This window comes from Rhinoderma darwinii, chromosome 4 (genome assembly GCF_050947455.1).
Source record: "Rhinoderma darwinii isolate aRhiDar2 chromosome 4, aRhiDar2.hap1, whole genome shotgun sequence".
NCBI lineage: Eukaryota > Metazoa > Chordata > Amphibia > Anura > Rhinodermatidae > Rhinoderma > Rhinoderma darwinii.
The window spans coordinates 286449271-286473468 of NC_134690.1; the positions used below are offsets into that span (position 1 = coordinate 286449271).

The 24198-nt window shown below is 40.1% G+C and overlaps 1 protein-coding gene across 7 annotated transcripts in view; it reads right to left on the reverse strand.

Annotated features, from left to right (window-relative positions):
* Window positions 1–24198, reverse strand: part of SASH1 (SAM and SH3 domain containing 1) — a 1215726-nt gene that overhangs the window by 53174 nt on the left and 1138354 nt on the right. For 6 of the 7 annotated variants that reach the window (XM_075862582.1, XM_075862580.1, XM_075862575.1 and 3 more), the window contains exons 5-8: window positions 22107–22147; window positions 21651–21737; window positions 15620–15732; window positions 12536–12637 (exon numbers count right to left, since the gene is read on the reverse strand). In XM_075862582.1, coding sequence (XP_075718697.1) covers window positions 12536–12637; window positions 15620–15732; window positions 21651–21737; window positions 22107–22147 — 343 coding nt within the window. The remainder of the gene's footprint in view (window positions 1–12535; window positions 12638–15619; window positions 15733–21650; window positions 21738–22106; window positions 22148–24198) is intronic. The other variant, XM_075862576.1, reaches the window with a different exon arrangement.

Below are 24198 nucleotides of genomic sequence, written 5' to 3' on the forward strand. Positions count from 1 at the left end.
AAAGTTTCACAAATATTTCTCGATATCTATAAAAGAACGATCTCTATTTTACTCCTTCTTTACCAGTGGGCTTTGGGAACTTTTGATGTTCTTTGTGTTCCCCTCCATTTTTCTAAATTTACAAACACTGATAAAATGGCATCAAGCAATTAGATTGCTCCTGTCCATTATCTGAACATAGGAAAACACAGCAAAGACAGACTGTCTTTCCTTTACCACTTCTGCCTGTCCGATATAGGGAATACTGATTCTGTCACACACCTTTATTGCAACCCTCCAAACTAAACTCATCCGTACAGGGTTTACGTATGGTGTTTTTAACTGTATGAACAATTTTTAATGGCATTTTTTCATTTCATTTCATTTTGTACTTTTTCCTTGTGTAGTGAATTTAGAAGCCTATGGAGAAAAACGACAGAAAACATGCCATACCAAGAGCATGCTGCGTTTTGATAAAAATACTCTAGGCTCCAAATACACACAAAAAAAATGCAGTGAGAAACGCCATAAAAAAATGTGTTAAAACGTCATGTGTGAAACCGCGTTGTCTGAAATTTAAGATAGAAATGAAAGTAGATGCAGGAATTGTTAAAGTATAAAAAAACAAGCATTACCAAACTGTTAAGTTTCCCACTGCTCAGCAGTAATGCTTCGGTGGTCCCTGCCGGTCTTTGTTTATTCTCCAGGAGCGATGACAAGCCGTACATTCACGTGACCGTTGCAGCCAATCATTAGCCTCAGAGATGGAGAGGATACGGACATGTATGGCACGTGACTGCTGAGCCAGTAATTGGCTGCAGCAGTCACGTGGATGTACGACATGAGATGCTCGAATTGTTTCTGTATCTGCTCCAGGGGAATGTAATGGTCAAGCCACAGCTACTGGGTATGGGCCTCAAATCCTAGTTTAGGCACATCCGGAATTTGCCTAGAGGCATGCCACCAGTATACTACTGGTTGTATCTAAAATTTAAGTCTTTGATTCTATACATATCTCAATGCTCATGCTTTATAGCGGTTTGCTGTCTGCTGTACCTGGTCTTCGGCCTCTACAAACAGATTGAATTGTATTGCGGCCATTCATTTTAATGCCGGCCTTGTAAATATTATTTCATATAATTATGAGTAGCATAAATTTAATAAGGGAAGCAATGCTAAAACCTGCCCCTGGATCAACATTGCAGAATAATAGACTGAAATGGATGGACATATGTCTTCTTTCAGCCTTACAAACTATGATACTATCAAGTAATACAGATATCATCCACACTATATATTGCTCCTTTAAAGAACCAAGATTTCCTGTAGCATCCTTGTCCAAGAACATTTTTTGAGAACATGTCCCTAACTGTAGTCCTCTAACTGTAGTCCTTATCCTAAAGCATGGCCTTTTGGCAAAGTAACATGTAAAACGTCCGTGAGAAGCTCTTCAATCCAACAAAAACAATGGGATATTGCAATGGTTTCTAAAGTCATGAAGACTTTCAATTCTTATTCACATAGTTTTATTCTGTAAGTCATTTGGAAATGTTTCCTTTTTATAGTGAAACATACACAATAATAAAAATACCTTCTATCATCTCAACATGATCGGACTCAACAATATGAAATATAAAATATAATGTCTATAGTTGCATCTTAGTGCAAAATCAAACTCTGGCCTCCTGTATCTCCTTAGCCCTAATAACTCATCTACAAGGGCAGATTTATGGAAACAACTCCATTTTAAAGGGCACCAAGCACTATGGAAAATGCTTAACACTGTAAAGTCACAGAGATTAGAAAAAACATTGCTCTAACATAAATCATCATAAATAAAGATCTCTGCTAGCGTTCAGTGAATAAAACACTCTTGTTAACATCCACAGGCTAAAAACCCATTCTGATCATACCCAACTGATACAAGTATATGGCTCATTTAGAGTTCTCTCTTGAACCAAGCCTTGCACTTGTGCCAGTTGTACATGTTGAGGACAAGTTTTCAGCCTCTGGATGTAAATAATGTTTTCATTCAATGAGCAGTAGCAGAGATCTATTATATAGTTATTAAGCTTTACGTACATAAAAATGGAAAACCTCTTCAAAAAGAGGCCAAAGCACTTTCATTGTTTTGCGATAAAATGTAAGTAAAAGCATACAAGCCATCCAAGAATCAAGTAGTCTGACAATACAATAATATATTTGTTAAATACTACCTTAAAAAAGGCAAACATTTTTTCAAGCCTCTTATGCAATTTTCATTCAGCATAGGCTTGCAAAAAAGTTTTAAGCAAAACATAAAATAATAAAATGTTCTTCATTTTATAGTAATCTTGTAAGAATAGGCCTTTGTTACATATGTTCCATTTGGCATTGAGCAGAAGAGGAAAGTCTCCTCTTTCCCAAAGTTTGGTAAAAAAAAAAGGTCAAGTTATATATGTTTGTGATTAAGGAATGATAATGTAGCAGCGAAAGTTTCTATAATAAAAACAAATGTACCAAATCATCCCCAAAATGGATTAGGACATCACAAGAATACACTTTCGCTACTTTCTTGAGAAGGAGATTCCCTGAAAGAGAGTTTGGCCCAAAAGACAAAGGAAATGACACTGTAAGGCCTTACTCACATGACAGGGGCCGAGTGTCGGCCGATAAAAAATCGGCAGTTTTGGGCTGTTTTTCCCGGCCGTTTTGTATCCGTTCCGGGCCGTGTTGTCGTTTTTAACGACCGATTTTGACCCATTTTTTTCCCTGTCCGTTTTAAAATCGGATGAATTTCATTTGTACATTTTTGCTACACACTTCCCTCTGTAGATACTGCAACTTCCCCCTGTAGGTAGTAGCACACAGCTCCCCTGTAGGTAGTGGCACACAGCCCCCTGTAGGTAATGCAACACAGCCCTCTGTAGGTAATGCCACACAGCCCCCTGTAGGCAATGCCACACAGCGCCCCATAGGTAATGCCACACAGCCCCCTGCAGGTAGTTCTACACAGTACCACCCAGCCCATAGATGACACCCCCCCTACCTGTCTGTAGATAGCGCCACTGTTCCAGCAGAAGTCCCTGACTTCATTATCCATATATGGACAGTGAAGTCAGGGACTTCTTCTGGAGTGGACACACTGGCCACAGGGTCGGGGATTCCGTTTCAGAAGTGCCTGACGTCACTGTGTCCATATAAGGACACAGTGAAGTCAGGGACTTCTCCTGGAGCGGAATCCCTGGCCACATCGCCGGGGATTCCACTTTAGAAGTCGCTGACGTCACTGTGTCCATATATGGACAGGGACTTCTCCTGAAGCGGAATCCCCAATCCCCGGCCACAGCATTGCCGAAGCTCCTACAGGGAGCAAAAAACATACCCTCCTCCTCCTCACATGCACTTCGCACTGTGGGGAGAAGGAGAGAGCGCGAGCGACGGAAGACACGGCCGTCACTTGGAGCACATTCAAGTGATGGCCATGTATTACCTGACACCATAGACTTCTATGGGAGCCGGGCGGCCGGGAGAACGGCCGAAAATAGGGCAGGTCCCATTTTTTGACGGTCGGGTTTCCTGGGCCGTCAAAACATTGGTCGTGTGAATAGCCCCATTAGGGGTTCATTGTTCCTACTGAAGCCGTGTGACGGGCGTTTTTTGAACGTCTGGGAAACCCTGTTGTGTGCATAAGGGCTAAGACTACATTCACACGAGCGTGACAGATTTACGCGCATAAATAACGTGCGTAAATCTGTCCCTGTGCATTGCGTTTTTGCATCAGAGTGCTTTGTGTGTGCCATGTGTTTTTCACGCACTTGCAAGCACTTTTTTTTTTTCCAATGTAAGGCCTCATGCACACGGCCGTGTTTGTGATCACGGGCCGTGATTGCGGGCATGGCCGGCCGCCGACAGTCACCTGCATTTTCGGCTCGTGCTCCCATACAAAGTATGGGAGCTCGGTCCGTAACAAGCGAAAAAACTGACATCCTATCTTTTGCGGTACACTTCTACGGCCCGGACACCTTCCTGTAAATATATGGGAAGGCGTCCTTGCTCAATAGAAGTGAATGGGTCCGTAATTGCTGTCCGTGGTTTTCACGCACCCATTGACTTCAATGGACGACTAGGTGCGTGAAAACGCACCAATATAGGACAGGCAGTGAGTTTTACGCAACGGACACTCGCTGTGTAAAAACTCACGCATGTGTGACTAGCTGTGTGTTATTTCAACGCACAGCACACGGACGAGAATCACACTCGTCTGAATAAGCCCTTACCCAGAAGGGCTTTGGTATCTTTCCTATAGATAATGCACAGTATCTCAGACACAGTCACTAGATAACACAATACACAAAGCCTCTAATGAGGAACGAATTGATCAGTTAAAGTTGTAGAATTTCCACATTTTCAGATAAGGGATCAATCTTTAATGTGTCATCTTCAATGTGCTAGTAGCACAAATAACTTGAGAATAGAATGTCATACACATAATAAAACAATATCTACTGGAACACTATAATGATAGCTCTCAATAGGAACAGAACTCCAAACTCATTTTTCCCAAAAGCTTGTGAAAGTACAATGACCGATATAGTCACCACCTACTTCGCTTTTACCATGTATTCCTACGTCGGTCACCCGAGTCCAGCTACATACTAACATCCTTCTAACTTTTATACTTGGGAATAATCTACTTTAATCCAAATCACTACTGCAGTATTTCAATAGTAATTGACGGAAACAACAGCGAGCTTAAAAATGCTGCCCACTGTACATAACATGTTTAGAGAAAAAGTTCCCACGAAAAAAAAAGAAAAGGAATTTATCCAGCAAACAAGTCCAAAACTAAAATCAAAGCCGCATTCATTCGATTATGAGTATTGGAGAGTACAACTACCCAGTATCTCAAGAACTACAGGAAAACTTACCAGCTTCGGCATTTAGGAAGGCGATCAAACGTTATTGAGCCCTGTTAATTCTTGGTCTTTTTGAGCCTTGCGTTCCCCAAACCTGTGATTAAGCGCTTCTTGAAAGCAAGCAACATGAGACTGCAATCCTGCACACGCGACTTCTTTCCCAAGTTATATTATCAGACACATAAAGGATTCAGAGCCACAGCTGGAAAGCTGAAGGAGGGGAGTGAGTTCCAGAAAGAGGATGCTGGACTCAATTATCTGCTCTCAGGCTGATTCCCTCCATCCTCTCGGAGCTCTGGCGCTTGTGAAAAAAAGTCAGAAGTCATCAGCTTTAAGAAAATCTTCTATCCACCACAAGGAAAAAGGGAGTGTTGTATATGGCAAACAATCCCCGTTTTCACTGACGAAGGCTAGCTAACCTCTTGCTGGCCTCCACAGCCTTAATTGCGGTCTATGGAATTTTTGAGAAAAAAAAAAAAAGAGGAACACAGCCTCTACATGACAATAATGGGCTTTGACCCTTTAAATGCTCCAAAACAAAGGGAAGGCCCCCAAGCAAGCAATAAGAGGATAGTAAATTCTACTAAGCATAGTATATTCTATAATTGTGGCACAATCTTTCTGCTTAATAATAGATTTCCTGTAAATAAAAATACATGTGACCCATAGGGGAAAAAAATGACAAGTCCGATTGTGTTGGCCTTTATGGATAATAGAATCCGCTTGGGGCCTATAACAAATGAACCCCTTATATAGCATTTGCTGAGACTCTCATATAGACCCTCTACTGTTGGTTGAAATAGTTGCATTTGAAGCTAAATGAAGTTACTCCTTGAAAAGGGGGGGGGGCAATATACTACAACTAGTGAAAACGGCATATTTTGGGGATTTTCTGAGGACAACCATTTTACAAAATACTGAATGACAACTACAGTTCACTACAAGCAAAACTAGGTTTTTTTTCATTCCATTTATTGTCTAAGTATATTCAGTGACATAAAGATATATCAATCACATGGTATGCTCAGAATACAAGCCAGAACTTTGTACATCATCATGTCTAACCAGACAGATCACAAAAACAATGATGTAACCATTGATCAAAATCACAAGTCGAGGAACAACGTCTATATAGAAACGGAAAATGCAGCCACCATCAGAATCTCCTAGATAATCTGTCACACTGATAATGCTAGTGAAAATTGTGTCCCAAAACGTTTATTATTTTAAATGTTATGAGCTTTTTCTAAATATGTAAATGAGCCTTTATTAGACAAGTGGGAGGTAACAGCAGCGATTCTCCTGAGGTGGAGCCTCCTCACAGCCTCTAACGCTGTCCTATCAGCATGGAGATGCTTCACACAGTGTGAGAGACTGAGGCTGGAAGGAAGGGGGATCACTTCAAACAGCCATGTCTCGGGCTGTGGACCACCTAAACAGCGGTTTTGATGACATATGAAAGAAGAGATTCTAATCTTTCATATGACACGATCTCAGCTGTGACACAACTGGAGGTATCACCAGTAGAATACACAGTCGGAAATTATAGCTGCATACTATAAGATCACGCTGTGTTGCTGGGCAGGGAAGGGGGAGAAGCTGTATGCCGATTGGACTACGCCACATAGAAAACATTACACCGCCCAGAGTGAAAAGAAAGAGAAACCTCCTATTCGGCTATTCGAGTCACATTAGAATATTTAGAAAAATGCTCATAACTTTTAAAATAGTAAAAGTTTTTTTTTTAAAACAAATCACACTGTATTTATCAGTATCATAGCGCCTATTAAATTAGTTAGGAGACAGGGAATTAATAAACCAGTGACAGTGCCTCTTTAAGTATCTAGAGAAACAATACACAATGCCACTGGACTGAAACAGCTGCCCTTGCGCAAAAAAATGGAAAATCGTGAGAAAATTATTTTGGTGATTTTCAGCAAAATTTAGGTCAGGTTCATATACCATGAATAAAATACACAACAAAATCACTTGCAGATTTTGCAGTGGACTTTCACCCATGCAGTACAAACAGTGAAATCCGCAACATTTCCAAGAACAAAAACGTGCAAGAGATACTATGTGGATTTGAATTTCCACAGTATGCCCCAAAATCTAGATTACTTCCACATCATGAACCCTATTCATTTGCATTTACTATATTTTTGGTGTGTGAATGCAGCCCAAGGCCTCAGAGCCGTGAGGCTGCATGGAGGCACAAGGAGTCCCTGCTGCAAACTCCATGTGTTGCGCCATATTGTGGAGTCGCTTCTAGGGGAGACTACCTCCATAATTCCACATTTAATGGACCATGTCGCAATTTTTTTTGCCCTAAAATCATATGGAATTTGACACAAAAATATATTACCACATGTTTTGACCCTTAGAGTATGTCTTCATTTTTTTAAATAATTTGGACAAATTTACTAATGCAGTCTAAGGGCCTGCTCACATCAGCATTCGGCTTCCATTCAACCTTTCCGTCAGAGGAACAGATGAACAGAAAGCCGAATGGAAACTATCACTTCCGCTTGCATTACCATCGATTGCAATGGAAATGCTTCTGTTTCAGTTTGTTTCCGTTTTGTCCATGGAAACAATAGTGCTGCCGACTGCGCTATTGTTTCTGTGAAAAAAACACAAATTTTACGGAACGAAAAAAAGCTGAACCATACTGTAACGGAAGCATTACCATTGAAATTAATGGTGATACAAACGGAAGAGATAGTTTCTGTTCGGCTATCCGTTCATCGGTTCCTCTGAAGGGTTGAACGGAACCCGAACTCTGATGTGAACAGGCCCTAAGATTTAGACAGCGCCAACTTAGACAAGACCGTCAGAAGATGCGCCAGATTTACCACAGTGGTTTAAGGGTTATTCCCAGTTTATACTTCAATCCCCAACAGTTCCCTAGCTTAAATATATTCATCTTTGTAAAAAAACTTTCATTTTCTGTAGTGCAGCGTTTTCTAGATATCCGATTGAGTCCATCCTATGCCTTGCGATTTGTTTAGGTGATTATTGCTATGGATCTGATCACCATCGCTGTTTAGCAGACAGTGCTGCGCCTGCGCAGTTCCCCCTCTGCCTATCTCAGTTAATCTGTCCGGGACCGCTCCGTCGGTGAACATGCGCACAAAGTCCTGACCTGATCATCTATGTCAGCTGCTTATCTTTTCAATGGGACAGCTCCCGGGCACGCACAGTAGCTTCATAGCGCTGATCAGATCAGGCGCACAGCGCTTGGGTACAGAGATGATGCAGACAGTGGGCTGAGACGGTAAGGATGCACTGGGGAACGAACTGGGGATGAAATTGCGGAATACTGTATGCAAATTTATTGAACTGGAGGAAAACAGGCAAACACTTGGGTAGTAGGGGGGATCCCTGCTTGGAATTCTGATGATGCTATTGGAATATTTGCATAGCAGCATTGAGGGGCACACACTGCCAGGGAAAAATCACTTTGAGATAATCACAGCGCCCCTTGCTGGTGAAGAGAAGGAAGGGGTAGCAACACGCTTACATTTGAATATGGAATGTGAAATACTGGGAAAAAAGACACAGAAGGAAAAGAGCGGGGATCCATGTGAAATGTTGGTAGTGAAATGACTGAAATGGGTGCAAAGTACTTATTTTCTAATAGCTAAACGATTTAGAATTAAAAAATGGAACTTTGGAGTTGGGAATAACACTTTAATGCTGTATGATAAATTTGGCCCATCTTGCTAGACATGTTAGACCCTTTTCTGTTCTTTACACAACTTCTTGGTTGAAATAGTTTATGCCAGTTTTTTGCGCCAATATTTTTGCGCACGGCAGCAGATTTTAATCGATGCCTCTTCCTGAAAAAACACACCCCCTACCCTCTAAGAAACACCCCCTGGTGGAGCGTGGCGCAAAAAGCCTATAAACAGTTAGAAAATGTGGCGAACAGCATCAGTGCCAGAATTTTGGCTCAATGTAAATAGTAAATCCACCCTAATGTGCTATATGATTCAGTATATTCAAGTATACTAACGCCTCTCCATTCTGCTCTCTCACTATTGCCATGGAATTTCATTTTTTAGAGCAGAAACCTGGTATGAGAACATGTATAAGAACATATGTTTTCTGTCCCCGAGAGTGTTTTAAATGTAATCCACTTCAACAGGAAAAATTTCCAGTGAAAACTTTCTGTGACATCAGTTGTTCAGAGTAATGCAGTAAGTGAAACATCTGCGCACACTACAGCAACCGTATTATATATTTATTACAAAATGGAATTACCAATGAAATCATTTTAGCTTTTCTATGCCAAAGGCATAGTGCCACCAGCAGTGATCGCTCGGTTCATGCTTATGGCTTCAGCAGAAGGTCCCGGTTTCTCCCTGCATGTTGAACATACAGTATAAACAGCCTTCGTTTATGGGGCAAAATAAGCATTTTCCTAAATAATCTGCCTTCGCACATAATCGACTTCCACAATAAATGGAAGCCAATAAAGACAAATTGCCAAGTGGCAATATGAAGATTGGCTTTATTCACCAAAGCTTCCCCTCCTGAATGTCCCTCCAACACACAGGAAAAAAGTAGAAGCTGACATTGTGTAAATGCTGAGATCATTGGCACATCTCAACATCACATCATAACGTGCCATATTTCTCTTCCATTCCAACCCATTGAGGTGTAGCTCCATTTTTTTTGGAACTATGTGCAGAAAATATTAGAGAATTGCTGTTTAATTCTAATTCCTCCTGTTCGCTACAGCCAATTAATTCCCTGGAACTTTACTGTTGTGGGTTTTAGACTGTTTCACGACAATCTGGAGTCTTTGTCCCTTTGCAAAACAGAGACTGCCTTTTGTAGCATGTTGATGGGGAGTTCGGGAGCTACCGCTTCCTTATATTCTCTGCCACATAGCTTCAGAGCTGAGCTACACTTTAAAGGGGCTGTTCCGCCATTCAGTATTACATTTTTGTGTTAGTAAAAAAATATTTTTTAATTGGAATCATTAAAACAAAATGCTCCTGTGACTAGACATTGCTGTTACATACTTGTTATTGCTCCCCCTCATGTACTTTTGATTACTTCTCAAAGCGTCCACCTAATGTGTCCAGCGCCGGTGGGCATGCATGCCGAGTAGCTCAGTCCCACCGCTTGGATCCTCTTGTACAAGGAAGGCACCATGATTCCTGCTATTGTGCAGGCCAGCCAATAAGTATAGGCGCACTAGAAGTGTCTTCTCACTGGCATTGAACAGATTAGGTGGAAAATAAAAATAAAAAACAGAGGGTGCAATAACACATACGTAACAGCAATATCTATACATATGAGCATTTTTGTAAAAAGAATTCCAATTAAAAAAATTTATGTTTTGCGGGATCAAACGGAGAAATATAATAGTGTATCATGGGACAACTAATTCTGAGATCAACGGGAACCTCCAGCAGGCAGATTACTGTTGTACATCTCCTATAAGACAAGGGGAAAATTCCTCTTATGTGTCAATATTTGTTTTAAAAAAATTCACATAGCAACATATTAGTTGGACTATGGTGAAAAATATGAAATTACAATCAATTAGCAGTAAAACCATTCAACAGATTTCCTACGGTTTTAAGAACACGATAGAGTAACGTAAAATGAAGCAGATAAAAGCTAAGGACAGGGATTTTGTTAGCGGCGGGTTAGCGTAATACATTGGGTTAAATAAGAAAGAATTGGCATATTTCAGAAATTTACAAAGTGCTGTGCATCTCGCAAGCCATGCAGCATGTGTGAGCACTTCATAGATAGGTTATTACAACATTCTTTTACAAAAATTCCAGTTCAATAAAAAAAATGTTTTAATAGAAACCAGCAGTTTTCCCACGTATCCCTGATAACTGAAAGGGAAGCTCTACCTTTACAGCTAGGTTTCCAAAAACATTTTCGAATGACTGAGGCCAGATTCACTCGAACGAGTGCAAACTCGGATGTGAAAAACTGCCTTTTTCATGTCCGAGTTGCACCCGTGCAGGTCCCGCTTTCACGGATTCCCATAGACTTGAGCCTATAGAGGGATCCGTGAAAATGCAAGAAAGAAGGACATGCTCTATGGACATGTTCGTGTGAACGGCCCCATTGAAATACATGCGTCCGTGTGGCGGCGGTTGTTTTAATGGCCATCACACGGATGTATACTACGGTCTGAATTCGGCCTTAAACTGAAATATAAAGTTAGAAAACATTCTGTAAGCTGTTGGAGCGACAAAAATCTACTGCAGCGCTGACAGAGGACATTTCCTGAGTGTTCATCCTATAGTCTATTCCAAAATCACCAGTGTCAGAGACTTTTAAAATGCTACTTTGGCAAATATTTTTCCACAAAAAAGTACATAGAACATAAAATGCAACTATAAAAGAACTGCACTTCTACCAATAGGAAACGCTCTATCCATTATCATTATACACAAGAATCATCTACAGAAGGGATGATCAGAAAATGTGTTCGCATATTTGGTAACTTTTCCAACTGATGGACTAGCTTTCCATTTGTTGTGAATAACCATTTTCTTATAATAGACAGATAGATTATGAGCACACATTATTGGTTGTATTCTCCCAAGTATCTATACATAACATAGAAAGACTTTCCAAAATCATACCAGTGTCTTGTCTATTGGGCCAGCCAGACACTGTGGGTTGTTGTTAGGGAAAGCAAGAATCCAACAGGATTGATTTGTCTTGTCCAATCTTTCTGTTTCCCCCTTAGAGATAAGTGGCATCAGAGGTGTCTAGAAGCCACTCACCCCCTGGCTAACAAACATATACACTCAACCAAATCAAACAGGTCAGCGGAAGACTCAGGACTGAACTCTTGTCAACCGAGTCATCCTATGTCTGCGGCAAACCGTTTTATGGATTATAAAAAGACATGTCCTTCTCAAACATGGTTTTACATAACTGGCCTTTTAGTTCCAGTCTTTACGGAGGTAAATTCTATGAGAAAACAGATAATAGAACATCGTAAATAAGTTTCTCTTAAACCGTAATTCCTCCTTTCCAAAGATATAAAGGGGCATAAAACGTCATCATCCTAGAATTAAACGTTGCGCTGACCCAGAGCAGAGGATTGTTTTGACTGTATAACATACATTAGACATTTGAAGTTCATCCTATATTTTACATATCTGCTCTACTTTTTTAGGTTATTGTAAGGCTTTGTTCACATTTGAATTGTGGCTTCTGTTCGTAACGGAAATCACGGCGATGTGTGGTATACATCTGGTGCACCCTGCTGGTGAACCCCACTGAATGGGGTTAGTCGGGGTTCCATTGTAGTTTCCATTATTTTGACAGCAAAAATAGTGTTTTATGCTGCACTATTCCTACTGTCAAATCTGACGGGACCTCCAACAGACGCGTCGTACAGAGCCCTTATATGTCAGTATGAACATAAGCTTGGCTATTTGCTAAATCTTTAATAAAGTAATTTGGATGGGAGAATCAATGCTCGGGTTAAGATCTGTTTTTTTCAGAGATTTATAAAAAAATTTTTTATAAATATATATATTTAAATTGTATCAGAAATCATATTACCGGGAACTAAATGCTCTCAATTTGTGACGTAAGTGTGGTGTTATTATTGACATCATGCCAGACAATTGTCATCTATGAAATACAACCAATACACTCACATTACAATTGGAAGACTCGTCACAGAGTGGATATGAGCCATCAGCCCAATCTGCTGAATCTTGGGACCCTTGTGTCTTATTCTGCGACTCATACTCCTTCAGCTGAAAAGAGGAAGACAATGACAGTGCAATGTAACAGCAGCAGCACGACATTTCCAGCAACAGTTTGGAAGAACGCATTCAACCTCTTCCATCTCTGAAATTGTCATTGCTGAACTAAGAAGTGAGGTTAAGATGCACAGTTAAGTGAGGTTAAGAAGCAGGTCTTACTGGCAAACATCCAAACAGCATTTCAAATATTAAAAAAAAAAGTATAAAATGTTATGAGGCGTAAAGTTTTACAAGTGGGATCACTGAATAAAGAGAAAAAGAAAAAAAAACTTCACGAAATGATAATTTGTTACTTGTTTCAGGAATTTAAACGCCTTTAACTGATCATTTACTATTTTGCCATACATCAGAAATATTGTGTGGGGAGCGATCAAATATGAATATAAAAAGATTGAAAAAACGTAATAGATATAAAGAAAATATAAAGTAAAGAGGCTGTACCACATTAAAAGGGTATTCCCATCTTAGGCACTTATGGCATATCCACAGGATTTTCTGTAAATGGCTGATAGGTATGGGTCTCATTTCCAAGATGTTCAGTTGCCTTCTGGGATCCCAACCTATCGGAAGAGTGTGGGTCGAGCCGCCGCATTCTCCATACACGGTTCTCTCCATAGACTTCAATGGGGAGGGCTGTGCACAAGAGTGGCCACCTCTTCATTCAAGAATACAGAGAATGCAGTGACTGTGAATCCTTAGGCATTTATGGCATATACCAGAGGTGGATCCCGCACCAACCAGGGATTTATGGCATATCCTGTGGATATGCCATAAGTGCCTAAGATGGGAATGCATCTTTAAAGTGCATGACTGATCCACACTAAAATTAGTCACAAATAACTAAAGTGACTGTCTGGTTAGGCAGCCAATGTGAGCATAAAGTCAGGGCTGAATATTTAGTCCTGGGATCCTTTTTCCTATAGGATCTATCCTGTGGCTAAAAGCTGGCAGCATAATCCTGACTTTCAGACTACCGCTTCCCATCAGTGGTATTAGGAGTGAAGTAGTAATCAGAGACTGCTTGTGTTTTAGGGTCAGCACAGAAAAGTGAATGAAGCGGGCGGTCACACATCTGATGACGTCACTCACCAGATTCTGCCCACCCATTCTATTCTAAAGCAGCAGCAGTGTACGGTGGATAGGTGATGTTTGATTTTTAATTTATACTGCTGGGGGCCTGACTGTCCAGTCATATTATATATAATATCATATTTACATCTGAAATCTGTGAGTAAAAGTGCTATAGGTTGACTATGTCTCTCTAGATGATCCCTTATATCCAACTGAAAAATAAAACCTTTATTAATCTCTCCAGCGCTGAGACATTTTTACTCTGCAAAGTGCAGGAGGTGAAGAAGACGGTGACATGTATTGATACTGATATCAAGACGCATCACTAGTCCTTTCACTAAAAGTGCGGAAATGGAGTAATGTCTGTTGCAATAGAGTTTTAATCGAATGATAAAACGAGTACTGGCCTTATGACCATTATGGTTAAAGAAAATTTGTCATGCATTTAATTTTAGTCTCAATCAGTGGAATTAAGTATATAAACAATTAATAATGTGTTTGGTCTTCATTTAAATGTTGAAGCTATTAATTTTTTATTTGTAAAACCTTTACAAGGATGGCCATATTGGAGACACACACTTCCTTCTTTCACTTTCTGAGTAGTCCGTACAGCAGGGCGTAGATTTTTACAGTCTCCGGGAAGTGATGGAGTACAGCCCCTCCCCCAGAAACCAGGGCCTTTTCTATGTGTATAGTGCTGCTATTTTACCTTATCTAGTCTTCTAGTATTACAACAGAGCTGTCAATATCTGGCCTAATGATAATGAGATCATTCTCCTCTTCCTGTGTCTGTATTTACAGCAAAGCGGACAAGTGAGCTACAAAGTACAGGAAATGTCAGCTTATTGTGACTGCTCTGGTGGCCAGTGTGAAAACTGTAATATTTCAAGATATTTTTCATGTGTCTAGTCAAATAAAAAAATCACCAATTTTTTTTTTTTTTTTTTTAAACGTATGTGTATAATAAAAACCTGATTTTCATTTTCTGCTAATACATTCACTTTAATTGACACAAGTCCTTATCGCTTGTCATAAAAACAGATTAACTTCACATTGGGGAACTGAATATGTGTGGGTTTTGTTTGCAGCTCAATAAAAAAACAAAAAGACTAAAAAAGTTATTTAAAAATACTTGCTCAAATGTGATCTGGGAAGCCACAAAAATCCAGCTCCGCCTCCAAGTTCAACAATCTTTGCTAACAATCTTCTGTATAGTTACCAAATCGGCTATTTTACACACAGAACCCCTATTCCAGCTACTCTTGTGGAGGTGGAGGATTATAAACCGACCTCTCGACAGCCGTCAATCATCATGTATCAAAACTAGTGCAGAAGTTGCAAACAGCTGGAGGTGTTGCTCTTATCAACCAATCAGATTTCAGATTATTATTTTTTTTCAAAGCAGATCTGCAAATGAAATAAGCTATTGGTTGCTATGGGTAACACCTCCAGCTCTTATCTGCACTAGGTGTCATACATGAGGCCCACTATTTTCTGACTGTGATGATCCAGCCATATATATCATGAGGCTAAACTTTAGTATTGGTTTAACACCATCCATGAATGTTTCTGTTCTTAAGTCACTTCTTCTCTCTTAGCGACTGTACTGCATGTAAACAAAGACTGCACGGAAGAATCAATAGGTGTTCAGTTGTTAAACCTTAATACTAAAATAATGCAATTCACTCCAATTTTATATGATTTTTTCAGCAAAAATATACAATATATATGAAAAATAAACCTTAAATACCACAAGGTCATCCCATAGAAGATTAAATAAGGTCCTCTGATTAATTACTGAATAAAATGACTTATAATGCACTGATGATGGCATCTATAGAAAAGGATCCAAGTGCGTCGTGGACAATACTCCGTTAAATAGAAGAGGGCTTAAAATCCTACCCTTGCAAGCGCTTCCTCAATGGTGATCATTTTTTCCTTCACCATCATCATAAGCTGAATCCGCTCTTCATCACTCATTGTGATCTCACTGGCCACATAACCAACATCCTCCCCTAGATGAAAAAGAACAGAATGTATTAATTCCAGCATCTCCCCTGCTCGGAAGACGTAATATATAAATTGACTGTTTATAACGGGTGACGACAGGTCAACTAAACTTTGCATTAAATATGTCATAGGTCATCCAATGCTTTATTTGTGCTCTTTAAATCCCCCCTCTAATTCACCAGATCATCCTGATTATTTGAAGTTTTATTTGCCCAAATAAATGCTAATATTTTCATCGCTCACATTTCGAACATTTTTTAAATAAAACCCAGTGATGAACACCTAAAAGAAAAATTCGAGTGGAAAAAAAGCCAAACGTCTATATACCCTTCCAAGTGCTACTATGTGTTAGGCAGGAGCCGTGTCTGTTTAGCGCAGGTAGGACGTGGGTGACATTTCCAGATCCCCTCAGATCTGAGACCACCATTTATTCGCTCTCTGTAGCTTTACATCTGGGAAGATGGCTGACAGTCACAAATTAAGGGGAAACAAAATAAAAAGTAAGGGAATAAAAAGAAATATGGGTGGGGGACCGACAGTAAAAGCTTTGCCTTAATGTGTGAGGTTTCTTTTAGTACTTTTAGGTCCTTCTCCTTTAACAATACATACGTGGCACATAGCCTACTGCCTAGATATTAGAATATTAGCATTCTTGTCGCTGTCAGCACAGCTCTTTTCCCCAACATTATTTTCCAGCACACAGTTTCCGCTCTCATAGGCCCATAACGATTTTACTGAACGAGGCTTCCCTCTGCTGGAGAAGATATTCAGCCAAGCAAAGAAGAATTCATCTGCATAATGAAATGTCTGGGGAGAATCTTACGGGATCAAAAAGAATTTGAATATTTGCTAAACAGAAAGTAAACGCTTAAAAAGGTAAAAAGGATGAAACTTTGCCCATGTTAGAAAAGTTATAAAGACCGAAAACTCCAGTGGGGCAGTAACATGATGTTATTTCATGTGCAAGACTCGGGGCCTGCTGGGACACTGTACAGTATAAAAGGCTGCATTGTTCCATTCCTCTCCATCTGCTATGTCTTCTAGAAATGCGTTACCAAGTTGTCAGGATCTCAGCATAACCCCACATGCGAGAAAAGTCACAAACAGACCCTCCCTATATTGACGTAACATACATTTGCCTTTATGCCTGAAGTAGTCTACAAGTTGGTGATGATCAGATCTCCACATTATAAGATAAGATTTTGCTTATGGTGTTATTTGCGACAGCAGCACACACAAAGTTACGCACTTAGAAATATCAAAGGACATTCTCTAAATACCTTAACCTCTTAAGGACACAGCCTAGTTAGAGCCTTAAGGTTCAGAGCCCAAGTTTTAAATATGTCACTTTATGTGGTAAGAACTCAGGAATGCTTTTACCTATCCGAGCGATTCGAGATTGTTTTCTCGTGACACATTGGACTTTGTTAGTAGTAAAATTTGGTCGATATATTCAGTGTTTATTTGAGAAAATTAGCAACATTTTGAGAAAATTTGGGAAAATTAGCATTTTTCTGCTCGGAAGACATAATAGTTACTATTTCACATTTCCCATATGTCTACTTTATGTTGGCATCAATATTTATTGCCCAGATTCTGTAGTTTTTAGAAATGTGGCCCTAGAGTGCTTATGGATTGAAAAACAGGCCTCAGAAACAAAGAAGCACCGTGTGGATTTTGGGACCTCCTTTTTTTAGAATAAATTTTAGGCACCATGTCAGGTTTGAAGAGGTATTGTGGTGCCAAAACAGTGGAAACCCCCCGGAAGTGACCCCATTTGGCAAACTACACCCCTCAAATAATTTATCGAGGGGTATAGTGAGCATTTTGACCCCACCGCTTTTTTTTTTGCTGCATTTTGTGGAATTAGGCTGTGAAATTGAAAATCAAATATTTTTTTTGATCAAACGTGCAAATCTTTTTTTATTTTTACAAGGAATAAAGGAGAAAAAGCACCCCAATATTTGAAAAGCAATTTCTCCATATTACGGCAATACCCCATATGTGGTCATAAACTGCTGGTTTGACAAATGGCAGGGCTCAGAAAGGCAGGAGCGCTATTTGGTATGTAGATTTTGCTGGATTGGTTTCTGGGCGGCATGTCGCATTTGCAGAGCTTCTGAGGTACCAGTACAAGGGAAACCCCTTAAAAGTGACCCCATTTTGGAATCAAGACCCCTTTACGAATTCATTGTTGTTTTCATGGGGTCCATGCGACTTTATGATCAGTTTTTACTCTATTTTCTATGAGGCGTGGTGACTAAAAAACAGCAATTCTACTATTGTTTTGTATTCCTTTTTTTACAGCGCTCCCCTGTGCACTATAAATGACATATTCACCCAATTTTTGGGAGGTGAAGTGAACAAAAAATTGTGATTCTAGTATGGTTTATTATTATTTTCTATTATGGCGTTTATTATGCGGGATAAATAACGAAATACATTTGTTGGTCAGGCCGTTACGGACGCGGCAATACCAATTATGTACACTTTATATTATTATTATATTTCATTTTTAATAATAAACGACTGATAAGGGAAAAAGGGGATTTTTACTTTTATTACTTTATAAACTTATATTTTTATACAACTTTTTTTTGTACTTTTTTTATTTTGTCCCACTAGGGGATTTGAAGGCATAAAGCTCTGATCGCTATTCTAATACACTGCATTACGTGTGTAGTGCAGTGTATTAGAGCTGTCAGCTACTCACTGACAGCAAGAATAGTGGGTCCTGCCTTTGTCAGGACCTACTAAACTTCCGTAGCTGGCATAGCCGGAGGCCATTGTTAGGCCTCTGGTTGCTATAGCAACCATCGACGCGCGCGGTCGAGTCGTGGGACGTCAATTATGTTTTAATCCCTTAGAAGCTGGGATCGCTATTGAACGCGGCTTCTAAGGGGTTAATCTGCGCGGACCACCGTGATAGGTACATGACCGCAGTTGTCACAGCTCATAAAAGTGCCGGGTGGGGGGGGGCGGAATGGCAGTTATTCCCATGATGTACTATTAGGTCGCTAAGCGCCAAAGTTGTACTTAGTGTGACCTAATAATAGGTCTTGGAGTGGGAAGTGGGTAATAAACGACTATTATGGTTTTCATGTAATGCTCAGAGAATATGTTATCTAATCTTTTTTTAAGATGTGCTCTTATGAGAATTTATTTCATGTACCAAATATTGTGTCCGTATGGCAGTCCATGGATGACAAACATGCAACAAATGGAAAATAGTGCTCTATCAGCAATGGATCTCTGTGACTCTCAATGAATCAAAGTTGTTATAATGTAATAAGGTTTTAATTTGTAGTTATATATGGTATGTTGTAGCCATTCATCTGTAAACATATCTATACAATGTGAAATAATGTACACAATGGAAATTACACTGCATCAGTCACAAAACTAAATGTAAAAGCGGCTCTGTCACCTCAATATGCTGCCCTGCTTAAAGAGGCTCTGTCACCAGATTTTGCAAGCCCTATCTGCTATTGCAGCAGATCGGCGCTGCAATGTAGATTACAGTAACGTTTTTATTTTTTTTAAACGAGCATTTTTGGCCAAGTTATGACCATTTTTGTATTTATGCAAATGAGGCTTGCAAAAGTACAACTGGGCGTGTTGAAAAGTAAAAGTACAACTGGGCGTGTATTATGTGCGTACATCGGGGTGTGTTTACTACTTTTACTAGCTGGGCGTTCTGATGAGAAGTATCATCCACTTCTCTTCAGAACGCCCAGCTTCTGACAGTGCAGATCTGTGACGTCACTCACAGGTCCTGCATCGTGTCGGCCACATCGGCACCAGAGGCTACAGATGATTCTGCAGCAGCATCAGCGTTTGCAGGTAAGTAGCTACATCGATTTACCTGCAAACGCCGATGCTGCTGCAGAATCATCTGTAGCCTCTGGTGCCGATGTGTCCTCGCTCGTCTGACACGATGCAGGACCTGGGGAAGTGACGTCACAGCGTGATCTCTCGAGAACACGGCTGTGTCTGCACTGCCAGAAGCTGGGCGTTCTGAAGAGAAGTGGATGATACTTCTCATCAGAACGCCCAGCTAGTAAAAGTAGTAAAAACGCCCCGATGTACGCACATAATACACGCCCAGTTGTACTTTTACTTTTCAACACGCCCAGTTGTACTTTTGCAAGCCTCATTTGCATAAATACAAAAATGGTCATAACTTGGCCAAAAATGCTCGTTTTAAAAAAATAAAAACGTTACTGTAATCTACATTGCAGCGCCGATCTGCTGCAATAGCAGATAGGGGTTGCAAAATCTGGTGACAGAGCCTCTGAGCAGCATATTACAGGGACAGGTTGAGTCTACTATTATTCCAAACTGCATTAAAAATATGATAAGAAATAATAAAGCCAGACAAAGAATACAGCGGACTCATGAGGGAATAGCTCCTCCGTCCCTATCACCAGAGATTGACTGCTGCCGTGCATACATGTAGATACACAGTAGTCCGTCAGTCACTGGTGGGAGTGGCAGGAGGAGGTGGGGGGGGGATAACACACACACATATATATATATATATATGTATACACACCCACACACACACACACACACACACAGAGGTTACAAGACACCTCAGGCATTGCTCGTCTAGGGGGAAAAAAAATATCTTTCACCAATAATAGACATGGGATTATGTTCAGAAGAATGGGTATAACTACCGGCGTAGCAGGTATAGCAAATGCTATGGAGCCCAGAACTCAGAGGTGAGGTGCAGTTAGTGATAGCTGTGGATGATGGATGGCACGAGTGGGAAGATGAATGGTCACTGGGAGACCAAGAAAATAAGAAAAAGACACAGCGGACAGAGTAGAGGCCGAAATAAGCATATGTCTTTCATGTCCTGATGGATGGGGGCCCTAGTCTAAGTTTTCTTATAAAAACTTTTTACACCTCTGCTCAATAGCACTCAAAATAAAAATAAAAAGTGGGATCTACAAACTGCCTCCTCTCTTTTATAATGAAATGTCAGAGGAGGCCACAGCGCCGTAATAACATTTAGTGGCTCTGCCTTCTCCTCCTCGCACGTCCACCACTGCCTTCCCCTGCACTAAGCAAAGAAATTGTGCAGGGGAAGGCCGAAGTACACGAGAAGAGGAGAAATTAAACATTGTTACAGCGCTGCATCTGTAAACAGCTCGTCACTGCAGCGCTTAGGAGGCTGCACTTACCACCATTGGGTATGTGCAGCTGCTGCATCTCTTATTGGGACAGCTTCTCAGAAGGACAGGTAGTCAGCATGGTTTCCCCCCCACCTCAAATATATTTTTCTTAAAAACCATAATGCCTGCTAAAAATAAATGAAACCTAAGCAGGGCTTCACGTCTTCCCCATACCAACAATTGGCTCTGTATTAGGGCAATTAATAGATTTAGGGGGATGGGGTGAGAAGCCATGCTTACATTTATATACATAGAAGGGCACATAGAAGCAAGGTTTCGCTTTTCGCCTTTCCATTCCCCACAAAGGAAGAAACGAATACCTGCAGAATTTGAATTAAGCATAAACAGGGCTCCACATCATTCCCCCATACCAACTACCTGCCCTCCTCCACAATCCTGAAAGATCACAAGTACATGTATGAGGGCAGGTTTGGGAAGGGGGGGGGGGGGGGGGTGACGAGCCATATTCCTATTACCTTTTGTATGTAAGCACGGCCCTTTAGGCCCATTGCACAGGTAACGTAATTATTATTTGGAATCGGTTACAGTTGTTTCCTGTTTTATATCGGTAATATGGCTTCTACGAAATCTTGTGCTGACTGAGGCTCTCAAGTTAAGAAAGGTTGGGGACCACTGATGTGCAGGCGACTTTAGTGTTCTTGTACAGCATGTCTATAATTAAATATAATCTGACAAATGGAGAATAAAACGTTGCATTGTTATCGATTGCCATTCATTACCTTTTGAGGTTTGTCTCATTATTCCTTTTTGACTTTTCCGGAAATTTTGCCAAAAATACTTATTTTTCTTCTTCCAGTCAACTTTACCTAAATGATCGCAAGATAATAGAGTAAAATCATTAAAAGTTCTTCTAACCTTAGTCATCTAGCTCAGATCAGACAGCTGCATCTAAGATTTCTGCCTCATGATTTTCAATTATATATCACATTATATAGGATTTCAGTCAGTAGATCTAGTAGGAACTTAAACAATAATTCCTTCAAGTGTCATCTTGGACAAGCTCAATAATGTAGTAGGCACAGGTAGAAGTCTTTAGCAACACAAGGAACGCTTAAAACATTGCATGATTTTAGCTCAATCCAGATAAATGAATATGTCGATTACCTCTTTATATGTATTTATACTCTTAAAAACTATGGTGATGCACCGACACCGCTTTAAACATTAATACTGACCTACAGAGCTTTCTTCAGAGCTCGATTTATGAAGAGAAAGCCTGAAAAGAAAGAATAAGAAAATGTAAAATTATTATGCTGAAGTACCAATAGTACCAATGGTTACCACCTATTTACCAATAGATCATACAGCAGTAATGCATCATATCACGTGGATTTTTCAGTCACTGCAATTAAGCCTGACTATCACAGACATTACTCATTTAACTGTTAGTTCCATTATTAACCAGATGAGGGTGCTAAAGAGACTTGTTTGCTTTGTACTTGCTTTACTGTTAACCCCAACAATGACTTAGCAACATAGAAATTTGGAAAATACGTTTGATAAGTAAAGCCCTATGTTATGTAATACTCAGTGGGTACACTATGAAAGTGTGGTGTGGACCAGGTGTGAACAGTGGAAAAACACATGTTTGAACTTTGTAAAGGAATGACCTTCTTAGCTTATCACTACCCTACCAGATGCTTAGCTCTCATACAATAACCACTTCCTCCGCTGGAGACCTAGTCCGCAGGGATTGCTTGCAAGTCAGCTTTCCTCTCCGCAATGTAGTTACAGTTGCTGATTGATAAGGTAAATTCGTCCTCGTTCACAAAGTAGCAGCAAATTTATTCAGCACTGAAAGCGTTAAAGACAATTCCCCCGTTTAGAATAGAAAAATTACCAACAAAAATAAGACCTTCAGGTTATTCTCTTTTATCAAGCGGTTAAAGAGGTTCTCCACCAGTGTGATTGATGTGGCAGCACGAGAAAGACGAAAGTGTCATTTGAAAGAGTCTAGAATATGCTAGGGATGCAACTTATAACTACATACTAGTAAATAGACTAATACGACCAGACTACGGTCTTGTAAACTGCCCTGACAAAAATCTGCACCCACTATAGTTTTAGAGGATGGCACAACTGATTTTATGTATAAACTAATTGAGATACTTAATCAAATTCTTTTTATGGAATTTTCTTTCACAAAAAAAAAATATCCTGAAAATGTATGTTCATATTTCTTCATCATATAAGCTATGTAAATACATAGTTGTGTTCCTACAATGCAGTGGTTTCCTACATCAGATTGCTGTACAGTGTATTGTGAAAAGACTGCTAGATTTTCTAGAATAAAGATAAGTGCAAGCTCTGTACAGACATCCAACAGCAGGTAATGCTGTAGGATTTCAGCTCTGAAGCCAGAAATATCACTGTAGCTATGGGATATAACGCAGGTTGTAACTAAGTTCGATCAGTACAAGATAAGTAATGCTTTGTATGTACAAAGTATGCCTCAGCTAGATTACTTATATATTCATATATAAATGATGTTGTTTAAAGCGTTAAGATATCAGTCTTGTACTTGCGGGTGCACTAGGTGTATTTGTCTATGGAACAGCCATAATCTGCCCAAAGTCTCACAATAGGCAGGAAATATAGAACTACATATGAAATATACACTATAGGAAGCACAAGTATTCACTTCTGTATACTAGTCTTAAAACGACCAGATTTAAATCTAAATGGCTCTTTAATATCATTATCCAGTGGAAACTAAGCTACTAGAACTTGCACAGAATGACCTTGCAAAATTGCTCCCGAACCATAACAATTACATACGTATTTCACCTTGGCATTGACACACATTGGAATGGGCCTTGAGAACAGTGGATTATTATACACAAACATCTTGAATAATTGCTGTAGTTGCCATTGTAGAAAAATGTCAGACAAAATAGCGTGAAGACGGATGAGCTCTTTTCCCTCGGCCACAGTGCTACACAGCAAGACTGGAGCGTATAAGGGCTCAGAATGACCCGATAATCCAGGGGTGCACCACTGCCAAGGGCCACATGGATTATCCCCATGTGACACATTCACAGCATATCAACAAGTCATGAATGTCTGATAGGTGGGGGTTCCAATTCTGAGACTCCCATCTATTGGGAGACTTGGGATGTCCTAAGTACTCCAGACAGAAAGAGACTGTGCATGTGTGCTGGTCTCTTCACTCTAGTTTATGGGATTTACAGAAACTCATGGGAATATTACAGCACGCATGCACAGCCACCTTTCCAGCTTGTTGCCTCCTCTATAGACTTTCCAACG